The 16,525-nt window shown below is 44.7% G+C and overlaps 1 protein-coding gene across 1 annotated transcript in view; it reads left to right on the top strand.

The window, feature by feature from the left end:
- Nucleotides 1–16,315, top strand: part of LOC141073962 (uncharacterized) — a 59,778-nt gene extending 43,463 nt beyond the window's left edge. The window contains 1 exon segment of the mRNA XM_073561492.1: nucleotides 14,604–16,315. Within this exon segment, the coding sequence (XP_073417593.1) occupies nucleotides 14,604–15,938 (1,335 nt within the window). The 3' untranslated portion in view covers nucleotides 15,939–16,315.
- The last annotated feature ends 210 nt before the right edge of the window (nucleotides 16,316–16,525 follow it).

Genomic DNA, 16,525 nt, shown 5'->3' with positions numbered 1-16,525 from the left:
GCAGGATTAGAGCTGATCATAGATGGGACTTCCCCATCTGTCGGTGACTTTTACAATATTTGTTTCAGGGTGAAGATCTGACCCATATTAATACTACAGAGACATATGTGAGGGGTGATGAGCGGTGTAATGAGGAGATTCCCACATATGACTACCCAGGTGAGTAGTAACCACTGAATGCAGAGAAGTCACAGATTCCTCTCAGTCACCGGCTGTGGCTACTTTATCGGTGGTGTAGTCCGGCCGTATTACCATGATCACCATTTTGCCTCTAGACCACAACATTCTCCTCCACCCTAAACTGTTCAAATGACTTTGGGCAGTGAAAGCCCTTTTCTATAGAACTTACAACCTATTACATTGTTTTTGATCCTAAGGAATTTAGATTACTGCACAATCTCTCCTGAAATGGGGAGCAATATTATTTTCTTTGTGCAGTGGATGATTTTGCAAACTCCCCTCTCCCGCTCTCTGACCACAATCTTCTTTCATTCTCTATCAAGAACTGCCAGGCCGCTCAGGTCACCCCCACTGTCCATACTTATAGAGACATACAGGCCATTAACACCCAGAAACTTATGAAGAACTTGCATTCTTCATTGGCCCCTATCTCCTCCCTCTCCTGTCCTGATTCTGCATTGAAGCATTACAATGAAACACTTCAAACTGCCCTGAATGAATTTGCACCTCCTATAAATAGAACACCACAACACAGATGGCGACAACCCTGGCACACGGTGCAAACACGTTTCCTGCAGCGGCTCCAGGTGCGCCGAACGTCTGTGGAGAAAATCCAATCTACACGAAGATTTCATCCATTATAAGTTTATGCTTAGAACATACAACACTGCCCTTCACCTCTCCAAACAAACCTATTTCAACACCCTCATCACCTCACTGTCCAATAACCCGAAACGTCTCTTTGACACTTATCATTCTATACTCAACCCAAGAGTACAGGCCCCAACCACGGAGCTCTGAGCTGACGATCTGGCCAATTACTTCAAAGAAAAAATTGACCAGATTCGACAGGAAATTATCTCCCAATCACCTCATACCATGCACTGTCCTCCCTCCCCCACTGCATCTAGCTCACTCTCTGATTTTGAACCAGTAACAGAAGAAGAAGTAAGCAGGCTCCTTGAATCTTCTCGCCCAACCTTTTGCATCAGTGACCCATTTCCGTCACATCTCCTCCAGTCCCTTTCCCCTGCTTTCACCCCTCACCTAACTAAAATATTTAACCTCTCTCTCTCTTCTGGTATCTTTCCCTCCTCATTTAAGCATGCCATCATACATCCACTACTTAAAAAACCATCTCTCGACCAAAACTGTGCCGCTAACTATAGCCCTGTCTCTAATCTTCCCTTCATCTCTAAACTCCTGGAACGCCTGGTCCACTCCTGTCTTATCCGCTATCTCTCTGATAACTCTCTTCTCGACCCTCTCCAATCCGGTTTCCGCTCTTTACACTTTACTGAAACTGCCCTCACTAAAGTCTCTAATGATCTACTAACAGCTAAACCAAATGGTCATTACTCCATGCTAATTCTCTTGGATCTCTCTGCAGCATTCGACACTGTGGATCATCAGCTACTCCTCCTCACTATGCTCCGTTCCATTGGCCTCAAGGAAACTGTTCTTTCCTGGTTCTCCTCCTATCTCTCTGACCGCTCCTTTACTGTATCTTTTGCCAGTTCCTCCTCCTCTCATCTTCCCCTTGCAGTTGGGGTTCCTCAAGGATCGGTTCTAGGCCCCCTCCTCTTCTCCTTGTACACTGCCCCTATTGGTCAAACAATCAGTAGATTTGGGTTCCAGTACCATCTCTATGCTGATGACACCCAATTATACGCTTCTTCTCCTGACATCACGCCAGCCTTTCTAGAAAACACCGGCGATTGTCTAAACGCTGTGTCTAATATCATGTCCTCACTATATCTGAAACTGAACCTGTCAAAAACTGAACTCCTGGTGTTTCCTCCCTCTACTAATGTACCTATACCCGACATTGCTATTTCTGTGGGTGGCTCCACTATTACTCCCCAGCAACAGGCCCGCTGTCTTGGGGTCATACTTGATTCTGAGCTTTCCTATGCCCCCCACATTCAATCACTGGCTCGCTCTTGTCATCTGCACCTCAAAAACATTTCTAGAATTCGACCTTTTCTTACTTTTGACTCTGCAAAAACTCTTACTGTTTCTCTTATTCATTCTCGTCTCGACTATTGTAACTCTCTTCTAATCGGTCTCCCTCTTACCAAACTCTCCCCTCTCCAATCTGTCTTGAATGCTGCAGCCAGGATCATATTCCTCCCCAATCATTACACCGATGCCTCTACCTTGTGCCAGTCATTACATTGGCTACCCATCCACTCCAGAATCCAGTACAAACTTATTACCCTCACCCACAAAGCTCTCCATGGCTCAGCACCACCCTACATCTCCTCCCTTGTTTCAGTTTACCACCCTACCCGCGTCCTCCGTTCTGCTGATGACCTGAGGTTAGCATCCTCAATAGTCAGAACCTCCCACTCCCGTCTCCAAGACTTTACACGTGCTGCGCCAGTTCTTTAGAATGCACTTCCCAGGTCAATACGATTAGTCCCCAATCCTCACAATTTTAAGCGTGCCCTGAAAACGCATTTATTCAGACTGGCCTATCGCCTCAACACATTAACCTAATCTATCCCTGGGTGGCACAGCCAAAAGTTTTACCATAACCAGGTTCCCGGCATCATGTTCCCACATGCTTTATGCATCCATTAGCCCTCTGTGTCTGTACTGTTACACACTTAACATTATGGCTGGTCCATACAATCAGGGCAACTGTTACCACCCACCTCTCGTGTCTCCCTCTTTCCTCATAGACTGTAAGCTTGCGAGCAGGGCCCTCATTCCTCTTGGTATCTGTTATAATCTATGTGATTATTGTTATGCTGTAATGTCTATTGTCTGTACAAATCCCCTCTGAAATGTAAAGTGCTGCGGAATATGTCGGCGCTATAGAAATAAAATTTATTATTATTATTTTCTCTGATCTTCTGGTCAGGATTCATAATAGCTCCAATGGTCCACCATAAATGAGGGCAACTCTGGTTTACTGTTGTTTAATCTGTATTTGTAGTTTTCCTTAATGAGATTCTCGTGCTCTGGGGCGGGACTGTGGGTGGGGCTGTGGGCGGGGCTTTATGTGGTGCTCTGATTACATATTCATCTGTATTGGCTTATGACAGGTCGCTGATCCCTCACTGACCTGCCCCCCATTATTACATAATGCATATAATAGCATTGATGTTATTGTTGATAATGCCTATAATATTGTGGATATTGTGAGACTTAGAAAAAAATTACATCCAGCAAAATGTCACCGGTGATGGCGGCGCCATTTGACTTTTTGAATGTAAAATATGCTGGAATAATTAGCGGTTGCCATGTCGCGTTTGGAGAGCCCCTGATCTGCCTAAACAGTGGAAACCACCAACAAGTGACTCCAGTTGGAAACTAGACCCCTTAGGGAACTTATCCAGATGTGTATTGAGCACCTTGAATCTACAGGTGCTTTATAGAAGTTTATAGCGTAGAGCCATGGAAATAAAAAAAAATAAAATTTTTCCTAAATCTTTTTAGCTCGATATGTATTTTAGTTTGTCCTGAGTACGCTGACACCCCATATGTGGGGGTAATCCACTGTTTGGGCGCATGGCAGAGCTTGGAAGGGAAGGAGCGCTATATTGGAGAGCAGATTTTGCTGGAATTGTTTGTGGGTGACATGTCACATTGTCAGAGCCCCTGAGGTGCCAGAACAGCATAAGCCCCAAAAGTGACTGCATTTTACCCAATACTTCCCTGAATGAATTCTTCTAGTGGTGCAGTGAGCATACTGACACCACAGCTGTTCCACAGAAAATTATACCATTGGCCAGTGAAGAAAAAATAATTACATTTTTACCACTAAAATGTTGTTTTAACCCCAGATTTTACATTGGAAAATAGGTAGATAGGTAAATGGTCATCATAGGTAAATCTATGGGTGTACATAGATGAATTCCCAGAGGGGTGTCATTTCCAAAATGGGGTCACAGGAGGGCACATTGGTGTACTTGTGATCATGGGTAAGTGACAATATTTAGATGTGGATGGGCAAACTGATCTGTTTAATGCTTCAGACAATATTTATTATATTTTGTATGGGTATTTTGCCTGGGATTTATCATGTTGTACTATATTGTTGCTTTGTATATTTTATAACCCTTAGTCGCAAGATCTCCATGCGTACTTCTGTTTTGGCCTTAGTATTCCTCCTTTTCCTTTTTACTGTATAAGCCTTAATATTGGTATGTATATTTCCTTGTATTTTCAAAACTGTTTGAATTTATAAATCAATGTTTTTTTTATTGGATGGTGTTCTCTGCGCCGTTCTTCCTGTGTATATTATTCTAATGGGAGCATTTCCATTTTCTAATTGTTGTTAGGCTTTATGCCCTATTTTTTGGACTGAAGTTATTTCTTCAGTGTTTATCATAGTTAATTTATGCTTATTTTGACTATTTTTTGTTTTCACGAACTTATCTATGAATATAGTGACCATTTTCACTACATGGATGATTTCCAGAAACACGTAGTGGAAGTTTTAGAGCAGAAATTGCAAAAATGTCATTGTAGTGCCCAATATATTGTGCCCAGCTTGTGTCTCTGGAGACCTCCCCCACCTACCCCCGGAAATTGTTAAGTCAGCTCTACTCAGATGTGTCTGTCACTAAATAAACCAAATGCTTGAATGTCAAAACAGTTCAAAAACGTGGTTCTGTGTGGAAGATTGTAAAGCCGTCATGGAGGCATAAGGCTGGCAGTGATGGGCATTGTGGGTAATAATAGCGGGGATCATGCCTCATTCCTCTCTAGGAACATACACGACATCTTCTCTGGGGCTTCTTTCTTGTTCAGTTACTGGGATGAGGGCAATAAAATGTCGCTCAGTGAGTCTTCTCACATCTTCACATTCTAAAGGATTGTCGGGGATTGAATTTTCAAAAACAAGATTTTCAGTGACCTTTTCCTGATAATCAAGGAAAGTATCTGCATTTCCGGCTTTTTTGTATAACACAAAAGAATTCTATGTGGCCACCTGAAACAAATACATGACTAACTTTTTATACCAGATATATGATTTTCTTGATACCTGGTATGGCTGTAGAACCTGATCTGCAAGGTCCACACCCCCATATATTTGTTGTAGTCAATGACAGACACAGGTTTTGGAGTAGTGGATCCCTGTTGGTCTGCAGTGGCCCTTGTGGCATCTGTGTGGATCGAGCTCAGGATAAAAATATTTTATTTATCCTTAATATTAAGGGCAAGCAGCTCTCCATTGGATAAAGCCCCTGACTGCCCCTTTCGGAAATTTTCTTTGACCAATGATTGTGGAAACCCCTGATGGTTTTTGTGAATGGTCCCACAAGCCCCTATGTTATGTTCAACCAGAGTTTTAAATAGAGGTATGCTGGTGTAGTAGTTGTCAACATACAGATTGTAGCCTTTTTGTTAAAAAAAGGCTCAAAACCATTTTGCAGATGTCCCCAGATAAGTAGGGCCTCCTGGTGGGTTTAGTTTGCGGTCTTTCCCCTCATAAATGTGAAAAGCTGATGTGTATCTGGTTGAACTCTCGCACATTTTGTAGAGCTTTATTCCGAACCTTGCCCTCGTAGAAGGAATAAATTGCTTGAGGTGCATTCTTCCTTTGAATTTTACAAGGGGCTCATCAATGGAAATGTTTTCTGTTGGGGTGTAGAGCTTTAAGAACTTTTCTGTCAAGTCTTTGATGATGGGTCTGATTTTGAATAGTCTGTCATGTTCTGGGACATTTCTGGGCAGGCATTGACTATTGCCGTTAAAATGCCAAAATCTCATGAGCATTTCATAACGGTTCCTAGGAAGAACGGCAGAAAACATAGGGGTTGCTTGAACAGGGCTTTTTTAACAAGACCCATAGCGAATGTAAGTCCTAAAAAAAATTTCATTTCTAGTTGGTGTCCATAAATTTGACGAAGGAATTGGGACGCATATAAATTTGTAGGACAATATGCTCTAGCAAGCTATCTGTCATTAACAAATTAAAAAAATATTTGGTCCAAAATTTTCTCCTCCACATTTATACCAGGAAAGGCATTAAAATTAGGGATGAATGGAGTAGCCGAATCCGAAGCCTCCCATCTGGGAAATGCTACATCAAGAGGCAAAGCCCCTTGGACTTTGGTGTGTGCCAATTCACGAGCACTAGGGACAGAGCTAGTACTGGGCATTGTTCCCTGAGGTGGAGACATTTCTCCAGAAGCGCTATTTGTCCTTCTTGTTGTACTGGTCCTTGTGTGTGAGGATGGACCAGAATCACTGCTCATTTCTGAGCTATCACTGTCGCTGCTACTAAAGCCCTCGAAATCCACATCGCCATCTGACACTGCACTTTCTTCACTGTCAGAACATAAAAGTGCATAAGCCTCCTCTGCACTATAAGACTGACGGGCCATTTTATTCGTTTTTATTTTTTTTTTCGTAAATAGAAAACTACGACATGACGTGACCAAATTATTGGGGAGACAATTGAGAAAAGCCTAATTCTTTACCCTATCCCTAACTTTAGAATAAACCCTAACAGTAACCTTAACAGTAACTATAACCCTAACAGTAACCCTAACTTTAGTCCCAACACTAACCCTAACTATAGCACTAACCCTAACCTGCCTTATCTGTTTTTTACTTTATAGCACAATCGCTGACTGACACAGCTGGCAGCAGCACTTGTAAGGCTACTTTCACACTAGCGTTTCCTGGAGCTGTGGAGTGATGCACACGGCCGCCCCTCCTCCGGTCAGCTCCGCCTATGGACGCATGACGCTGCATGCGACCTGCGTATCCTGTCTTTAGCATTGGGTACGCAAGCCGTGCGCAGGTATTTGCCGGCGCAGGCGTCCTTTTGACAGTGCGCCGAGCGCACCAAAATGCGACACGGTTAAAGTTTTTTGCATAGCTTGCCGTTTTTATGGACAATTTACAGATGTTTACAGATGTTGTCCACTACTTTTTAGTAACCCCCCATTGTATCCCCCCGGGGCCCATAATGATTTTTGTAATTACCTTGCATTGCCAATTCTGCCTGTGAGCGGCGCCATGTGACCGCCAGGCTACAGCCGCTGCTAACATGGACTATGGAAATTGATGTGACATCATCAGCAGGCGTGACCCAGTATCAACACACTGCTGTCACTCATCAAGAGTCACAGCAGTGTGTGGGCGGTGCTGCACCACACATCACAGCCCCGTCACTCTGCAGCGTCTGTCTCCTCACCCATCAAGAGTGACGGGGCTGTGTAGGGGTTGGAAAGGCTGTCTGCCAGCTGTGCGAGGGATGGACAGGCCATGCAGGGGTCTGCGGGCTGCTGCGCGGGGGGGCCGTGCAGGGGTCTGCAGCCTGTCTGCCGGCTGAGCGGGGGGTGGGCGGGCTGTGCGGGGGTATGCAGGCTGTCTGCTCGGCTTTACGGGGGGTGGAAGGGTCGTGCGGGGGTCTGTGGGCTGCTGTGCGGGGGGTGGTGGGCGGGCTGTGCTGGGGTCTGCAGACTGTCTGCTGGCTGTACGGGAGGTGGAGGGGCCGTGCGGGGTCTGCGGCCTGTCTGCCGACTGAGCGGGGGGTGGGCGGGCTGTGCGGGGGTATGCAGGCTGTCTGCTCGGCTTTGCGGGGGGTGGAAGGGTCGTGCGGGGCTCTGTGGGCTGCTGTGCGGGGGGTGGTGGGCGGGCTGTGCCAGGGTCTGCAGGCTGTGCAGGGGGTGGACGGGCTGTGTGGGTGTTGCCAGGGCTGTGCGGGGGAGTCTGCGTGCTGTGCTGGCGGTGCCGAGGCTGTGCGGGGGAGTCTGACCACCATGGAGGAGTTCACCATGGAGGAGTTCACCGACCTCACACAGAGACATGCAAAACAGAGGCATCCAGAGCAGAGACATACAGGGCAGAGATATGGAGGAGATAAAGACTCTACTCAACACAGTGTGCAGGAAACTAATGTGTCCACGGAAACAACATAATTAATAAATCAGTCAGAGATCCGGTGTGTCCTACACAGCCATACTCATTACAAGGTATATACACCCAAGATATATAGAAAAATGACTTCACTTACAATCAGCAGCTGGATTATTCAGGGTCTCAACACCTCGGCCTTTGGATGTAAAACAAATGATCCTGACTTTATACAAAGACTGAGAAATATAGACATTCAGATCCTCCTGGAAACATGGACAAGGGCTGAAAACGAATCTCTGGTGCCCATCGGATACAAGGAAATCTCTGCCCCTGCCCTGAAAAATAAAAACACCAAACAGGGCCGGAGCTCAGGAGGAATACTGATCTGGTACAAAGAGGAGTTCCACCAGTACATCAAACCAGTGAAGAGAGGAGGCAGCCACATATGGATCAGGATCAGCAGCTCCATCCTCACCTCTCAGTCTGATGTCCACCTCTGCGCCACCTATATACCACCACCAGAGTCACCCTGCTTCAATCCAGACTGGTTCGAGATCTTACAAACAGAAGCCGCCCACTATCAAGCCCTGGGCAAAGTTCTCATCTTTGGAGACCTCAATGCAAGAACAGGGAGAGAAAACGACTTCCTGACCACGGATGGGAACATCTACTTATTTGGAGCAGAGAATGACGGCCAAGACTCAGTACTCACAGAGAGAAACAGCTATGACAGTACAGTCAACAAAAGTGGTAAAAAGCTCCTGCACATATGCAGAAGTTTAGGACTTCATATTCTTAACGGATGAACCAAAGGAGACTCCGTAGGGAGGTGTACACTAAACTCCCATGTAGGGAGAAGTGTAGTAGATTATGCCATTACAGATATGAACCTGGCAAATATCAGCGCTTTCATAGTCTCCCCACAAACGCACCTGTCAGACCACAGCCAACTTCTTCTGTACTTGAAATCTACAGAGAAACCATCCACTCAAAAGCCACAGCAGAGCGGCCTCTTCACCCGCTCTCCATCCTATAAATGGCACAAAATGTCGGCATTAAAGTATAAAGAGGCTCCCAGCAGACCTGAAATACAGCGGATGCTCCACAACTTCTACAACTATGAATATCAGCCTAACCCAAAGGGAGTGAGTCAAGCTGCAAAAGACCTCAACAATATATTCTATGCAATGGCCAGACTGTCCGACCTTAAAAAAGTCAACTACAAGAGACCAAAAGAAAAACAGATCAATGGATGGTTTGACAGAGAATGTAAAGCCGTACGGAAGACCCTGAGAACAGCCTCAAACAAGAAACTCAGAGACCCCAACCACCCGGGTCTGAGGGAAGCCTATGAAACCATACAAAGGCAGTACAAAACCATCCTCAGGAGGAAGGAGCAAAGTTACATCTCTACCAAGCTTAACCAACTCCAAGATGCCCTCCAAGACAACTCCTTCTGGGAACTATGGAACCACATGGGCACAAAAGACAAGAAAAACAACATCCATATCCAAAATGGCAACATTTGGCTCCAGAACTTCAGAGACCTCTATAAAGACATTCCAAAGGAAGAACTAAGCCAAGAACAGGAAAGCATAATAGCAAAACTAAAAGCAATGGAGGAAAAAGTAAAAAATTTCCAAAACCCCGTGGATGCACCTATTACATTACAGGAAGTAGCAGAGAGAATTTCTTCCATAAGATGTAGAAAAGCCGGTGGCCTGGATGGAATCCCACCAGAAATGCTGAAGTACAGCCCACCAGAAATACAGGCTGCAATGGTTAAACTCTTCAATATTGTGCTAAGTGTTGGCTACTTCCCTCGTACCTGGAATCAAGGCCTCATCACACCCATCCACAAGAATGGGCACAGGTATGACCCAGCCAACTACAGAGGCATATGTGTTAACAGCAACCTGGGAAAACTATTCAACAGCATCCTGAACAAGAGGATCCTCAGTTTCCTCACCGAGCACAACGTCCTCAGCAAGAGCCAAGCAGGGTTCATGCCAAACCACCGCACTACCGACCACATCTACACCCTGCACAGCCTCATTCAGAGCCACGTGCACAATACAAAGAATGGGAAGATATACGCCTGTTTCGTGGACTTTAAAAAGGCCTTTGATTCGGTGTGGCACTCAGGCTCATTCCTGAAACTGCTGGAGAGCGGAATAGGAGGAAAGACCTATGATGTTATCAAAAACTCCTACACCGAGAACCTCTGCAGTGTGAGTGTGAACGGTATAAGATCGGCCTATTTCCAGCAGAGCCGGGGAGTCAGACAAGGCTGCAGCATAAGCCCAATGCTCTTCAACATTTACATCAACGAGCTGGCCACCGCTCTGGAATCTTCCACATCACCAGGTCTCACCCTCCACGATGCGCAGGTGAAATTCCTGCTGTACGCAGATGACCTGCTGCTTCTGTCACCAACCGAGAAAGGCCTCCAAGACAACCTGAAAATCTTAGAGAAATTCAGCTCCACCTGGGCTTTACCGGTCAACCTAAAGAAAACCAACATCATGGTGTTCCAGAAGAGAAAGAGAAAATCAGACTAGCACCCTTCATTTGTCCTCAACAACTGCGCCCTTACAGGAACGGACAAATATACCTACCTGGGCCAAGAGATTCACCGGTCAGGGAGCTTCAAACAAGCCATACAGACCCTGAAAGACAAGGCCAGCAAAACCTTCTATGCCATCCGAAGGAAACTCTACCATCTGAAGCCACCAGTGAGGGTCTGGTTAAAAAATCTTCGACTCTATCATCGCCCCAATCCTCCTGTATGGCAGCGAAGTCTGGGGCCCTCACACCTACCCAGACTGGTCAAGGTGGGATTCCAGCCCAACAGAAATATTCCACCTGGAATTCTGCAAGCACCTTCTCCAAGTCCATCGGAGCACCTCCAACAGTGCTTGCCGGGCCGAGCTGGGCAGATTCCCTCTACACCTAACAGTTCTAAAGAGGACATTCTCATTCCGGGCTCACCTACAAAGGAGCAATCCAAGCTCCCATCACCATAAAGCCCTGACACATGTAGGTGAAACAGAAAAACCAGGACCCTCGGAACAGCCCACCCAAACCCAACCTGACAAAAGCCAGAATCAGGAAGATAGTAGAAGAAGGCCAGGAGAGGTACATAAGTGACTGGAAGAACGACATCATCAGCTCACAGAAACTGACCATGTACCTTAGTCTACAGAGAGACTACACACTGGCCCCATACCTGGAGAAACTCCCGGACCTCAGAGACCGCAAGATCCTGAGCCGGTATAGACTCAGTGCCCACAGTCTGGCCATCGAGGTCGGCCGACACAGGCAGAGCTACAAGCCCAGGGAGGAAAGACTGTGCCAACACTGTGACCAGGAGGCCCTGGAGGATGAGACCCACTTCCTGCTACACTGCTCCAAATACTCAGCAGTGAGGGACACTCACTTCAGGAGACTCTCACATCTCTTCCCGGATTTCATCACCATGAAGGAGGAAGAGAAAACATATATCCTGCTGGGGGAAGAAGAGAGAACAGTGGAGATAGCAGCGCAATATGTGAGCGCATGCCATAGGCTGCGAGAAAGAGAACTATGATATGCCATGGACTTCTATAGCCCCCATCCTGGATCTGCCCCATGCCCCCCATTCACCTTCCCTATGCCATGGACTTCTATAGCCCCACTTTGGATCTGCCTCCATCCATCTTCCCTATGCCATGGACTTCTATAGCCCCACCCTGGATCTGCCCCCATCCACCTTCCCTATGCCATGGACTTCTATAGCCCCATCCTGGATCTGCCCCCACCCACCTTTCCTACAACCCCTACCCAACATCCCTACAGTCCCTATCCCTATTCCCTTTTGTACACTTGCTTTGGCAAAACTAATGTGTATTTAGTCCTGCCAATAAATCTTCTTTGAATCTTGAAAAAAGTCTGCATGCTGTGCTGTGCTGGCGGTGCCGGGGCTGTGCGGGGGTGTGTGTGTGTGTGTGTGTGTATGCAGGCATGCATCATCCAATGGGACTACAAGTCCCATCAGGTGATGCTTGCTACACTGTCAGTGAGTGACACATTAGCCAATGATGGGACAGAAGTAGTCCCATCATCTAGGCTAATGTGTTGAATGTAAAAAAAAAACAACACATACTGAACATACAACATATAGAATATATATATAACATACAACACATAACACAGAGTATATACTTACCAATCACCTAATTCCCCGAAGCCATCGATCTCCTGTAATAAAAATAAAATAATAAAGCAACCTCTACTCACCTTTCCGCTGTAGTCCAGATAATAATGAGGGTCCCATGACGATCTCCCGTGTAGAGCAGCCGCATCAGCTGATGCGACCGCTCTCCAGGGTCCCCAGGAATGAAATGATAGGCGGAGGTAATCCTCCGCTGTGTATCCCTCCGCCGCCGGGAAAGTGGTCCCGTAACCCGAACCCTAATTCTCTCGCAGCATTGGTGGAAAGTGAGAGCCTGAAATCAGGTAACCTCAGTGATGCACTGCAGGAGCCATTGTCTCCTGTCAGTTCATCACTGGGAGGCCCTATAGAGCAGTCACATCACCTGATGTCACTGTTCTATAGGGGAGATCGTCGTGGGACACTCATTATTAATTGGACTGTGTCAGACAGGGAATATACGGTTTATTTTTTTACTTTTTATTAGAGGAGACCGAGGGTGTCGCTTGGATCTGGGCGTGCAATAAAAATATGATATCCGTGTTGTGTTTTATTTCATTAAAATACTTTATTCTTATGTGTGTGTTTTTTTAACCCTTTATTACTATAAGATTAATAATGGATAGGCTGACGTCACTCCATTGTTAACCGGGCTTAATGTCATTTTCCAACAGCAAGGTGACATTAACCCCTTATTACCACATATCCCACTGCAACACGGGAGTGGGAAGAGGGGCTAAGTGCCAGAATTGGCGCATCTTATATATGCGCCATTTCTGGGGCGGCTGCGGGCTGGTAATTGTAGCTGGGGGGTCCAATATCCATGGCCCCTTCCTAGGCTATGAATATCAGCCTGCAGCATAAAATATAGGGGGACCCCCACGTCATTTTTTTGGAGGTCCCCTATTTTAATAGCCAGTAAAGGCTATGAAGACAGCTGCTGGCTTATATTCATAGCCTGGGAAAGGGCCATGGGTATTGTCCCATTCCCAGGCAAAAAATATTGGCCCCCGGAAGTCGGCTTTCCTACTCTTGTGCAGAAAATTACGCGGGAGCCCACGCCATTTTTTTTTTACTTTTTAAAATGAAACATTGTTCATTAATAAACATGGATATGGAAATATCTATAGATATCTATGGAAAAATCTATGGAAAGATCTATGGAAATATATATGGAAATAAAATATCTATGGAAAAATCTATATATAGATCCATATATCTATCCCATATCTATCTATCTATCTATCTATCTTTCTATCTTTCTATCTATCCCATATCTATCTATCTATCAATCTATTATCTATCTATCTATCCCATATCTATCTATCTATGTTTGTAATGTAGTGTGGGTTGGACAAGTGTAAATGAGGAGGTTGGACAGAAATGGCAACACAAATCTTTTTTTTTGTTAAATAACATCTTTATTTAGGTTACAAAAACGCAGACAAATCCGCATGTAAAAACCGCATGACAAACGCATCAATAACGCACCTGCATTTTCTGCCAACAGCTGCGGATTCTGTGTGGAATAATCCGCCCTGGAATCCGCCCGGTGTGCACACAGCCTTATAGCTCTCAGCACTATAACGGTGTGTACATGGGGACTTATTATTAAGAACGTCTGTGTCTGTGCGCGCTCCTGTGTATGTGCGCTCATGATGCTTGCAATGTGTTTTATGTGAACACGTGGCGGATTGTGCTGAGGATTTTTCTGTGTGGATTTTGCTATATCCGCAGAAACAATGACCGGCGTTTTACCTGCGGATTTATAGCGGATTTTATGCGGCTTTCACCTGCGGATTCTTATAATGGAGCAGGTGTAAGACGCTGCGGAATCCGCACAAAGAATTGACATGCTGCAGAAATGAACCCTCAGCGTTTATGCTGCGGATTTTTCTGCACCATGTGCACAGCGGTTTTTGTTTTACATTGACTATAATGGTACTGTACAATGCAGGAGAATCTGCTGCGGATCCACAGTAGAATCCGCAACGTGTTCACAGACCCTTACAATAAGATGCTTCAGATTGAAGAGAGGGGAGGGAGGGGTTTGGGTGTGTTTTGGAGTGGGTGTGCTCGGTGCTGGCTTACAGGCCAGTGCAATGCATCATGGAACTTGTAGTATTAGAGCACAGTAAATCGGGAGAAAGGAAGTTGTCGATTAACCCGATGAGAGCTGGAGCCAGCACTGAAATTGTGCTGCTAGAGCATGATAAAAGGTAATATTGCTAAAATAAACACAGTGGATCTTTTTAGTGGCACATAATAGCAAGATTTATGAAAAAAAAAAGTTTTAGTAGTGGACAACTTCTTTAAGTAGAAATGTTCAAAAATATAAAACTCAATGATATTTTATGAAAGAAAATTGTTTTTTGTCTTGGTAGATGACTGTACCAGGAGATCAGAGGGACAGCTGACATCTTCAATTTTTAAATCTGATGATCTTGAGATCCTACAAGATACAACTGAAGTGATTGCTATTACTCCAGATATATCATCATCCATTCACAGCAAAGATCTGTCATCTGATCCTATGAAACAGGTCCCATCTTCTGATTCATTACTGACTACTAGGGAAAATCAAAGTCACAAAAGAGGCATTAAAAAACAAACTGCTCCTAAAGCAAAGAAGCCATTTTCCTGTTCAGAATGTGGGAAATGTTTTAACCAGAAATCAACTTTTGTTAAACACCAGAGAACTCACACAGGGGAAAAGACTTTTTCCTGTTCAGAATGTGGGAAATGTTTTGCAGATAAATCAAATTGTGTTATTCACCATAGAACTCACACAGGGGAGAAGCCTTTTTCCTGTTCAGAATGTGGGAAATGTTTTGCACGTAAATCAATTCTTGTTACTCACCAGAGAACTCACACAGGGGAGAAGCCTTTTTCCTGTTCAGAATGTGGGAAATGTTTTAACCCGAAATCACTTTTTGTTAACCACCATAGAACTCACACAGGGGAGAAGCCTTTTTCCTGTTCAGAATGTGGGAAATGTTTTGCACGTAAATCAATGCTTGTTACTCACCAGAGAACTCACACAGGGGAGAAGCCTTTTTCCTGTTCAGAATGTGGGAAATGTTTTAACAAGAAATCACTTTTTGTTAACCACCATAGAACTCACACAGGGGAGAAGCCTTTTTCCTGTTCAGAATGTGGGAAATGTTTTAACAAGAAATCACTTTTTGTTAACCACCAGAGAACTCACACAGGGGAAAAGCATTTTTCATGTTCAGAATGTGGGCAATGTTTTGCACGTAAATCAATGCTTGTTATTCACCAGAGAACTCACACAGGGGAGAAGCCTTTTTCCTGTTCAGAATGTGGGAAATGTTTTAACCAGAAATCAAGTTTTGTAAAACACCAGAGAACTCACACAGGGGAGAAGACTTTTTCCTGTTCAGAATGTGGGAAATGTTTTGCACGTAAATCAGTGCTTGTTACTCACCATAGAACACACACAGGGGAGAAGCCTTTTTCCTGTTCAGAATGTGGGAAATGTTTTAACCAGAAATCACATTTGGTTAATCACCAGAGAACTCACACAGGGGAGAAGCCTTTTTCATGTTCAGATTGTGGGAAATGTTTTAACCAGGAAGGAAATCTTGTTAAGCACCAAATAACTCACACGGGGAGAAGACTTTTTGATGTTCAGAATGTGGGAAATATTTTATCCAGAAAGGGGATCTTGTTAAGCACCAAAGAACTCACACAGGAGAGAAGCCTTTTTGATGCTTAGAATGTCGAAATGTTCTACTCAGAATTCAAGTCTTGTTACACATGAGAGAATTCACACAGCAGAGAAGCCATATTCATGTTCAGCATGTGGAAATTGTTTTAAATGGAAAATAGATCTTGATCGCCATCAATGAGTGCACATGGGGAGTAGCCTTTTCTCCTGTTTAGAATGTGGGAAATGTTTTAACCGGAAAGCGATTTTTGTTAGACATCAGAGACCTCACACAGACGAGAAGCCTTTCTCATTTTCTTAATGTGGGAAATATTTTACTTGGAAATCAACTGTTAATAAACATCAGAGACGTCACATAGGGGAGAAGCCTTTTTTATGTTCATAATGTTTGAATATTTTTAACCAAAATAGAATCTTCTTAAATGGGTTGTCTCTTGTGATTCCTCATTTTTGCTGAAAAAAGGATAAAAGTAAACTTTATTAATTCCAAATGTAAAACTGTACCCATAATTCACCCTCTGAAGGTTAGTCAGTAGGTGACTAATAGAAAAAACATGTACTCAAAGTTCAGTGGGTGAGATGACGTATACACACTCACTGTCCAAGCCTCTCATTTCTACAGGTTTCATCGTCCT

This window comes from Dendrobates tinctorius, unplaced genomic scaffold (genome assembly GCF_039654945.1).
Source record: "Dendrobates tinctorius isolate UK_male_01 unplaced genomic scaffold, ASM3965494v1 ptg000321l, whole genome shotgun sequence".
Classification (NCBI taxonomy): Eukaryota; Metazoa; Chordata; class Amphibia; order Anura; family Dendrobatidae; genus Dendrobates; species Dendrobates tinctorius.
This window is presented reverse-complemented; position numbering and strand designations above follow the sequence as displayed.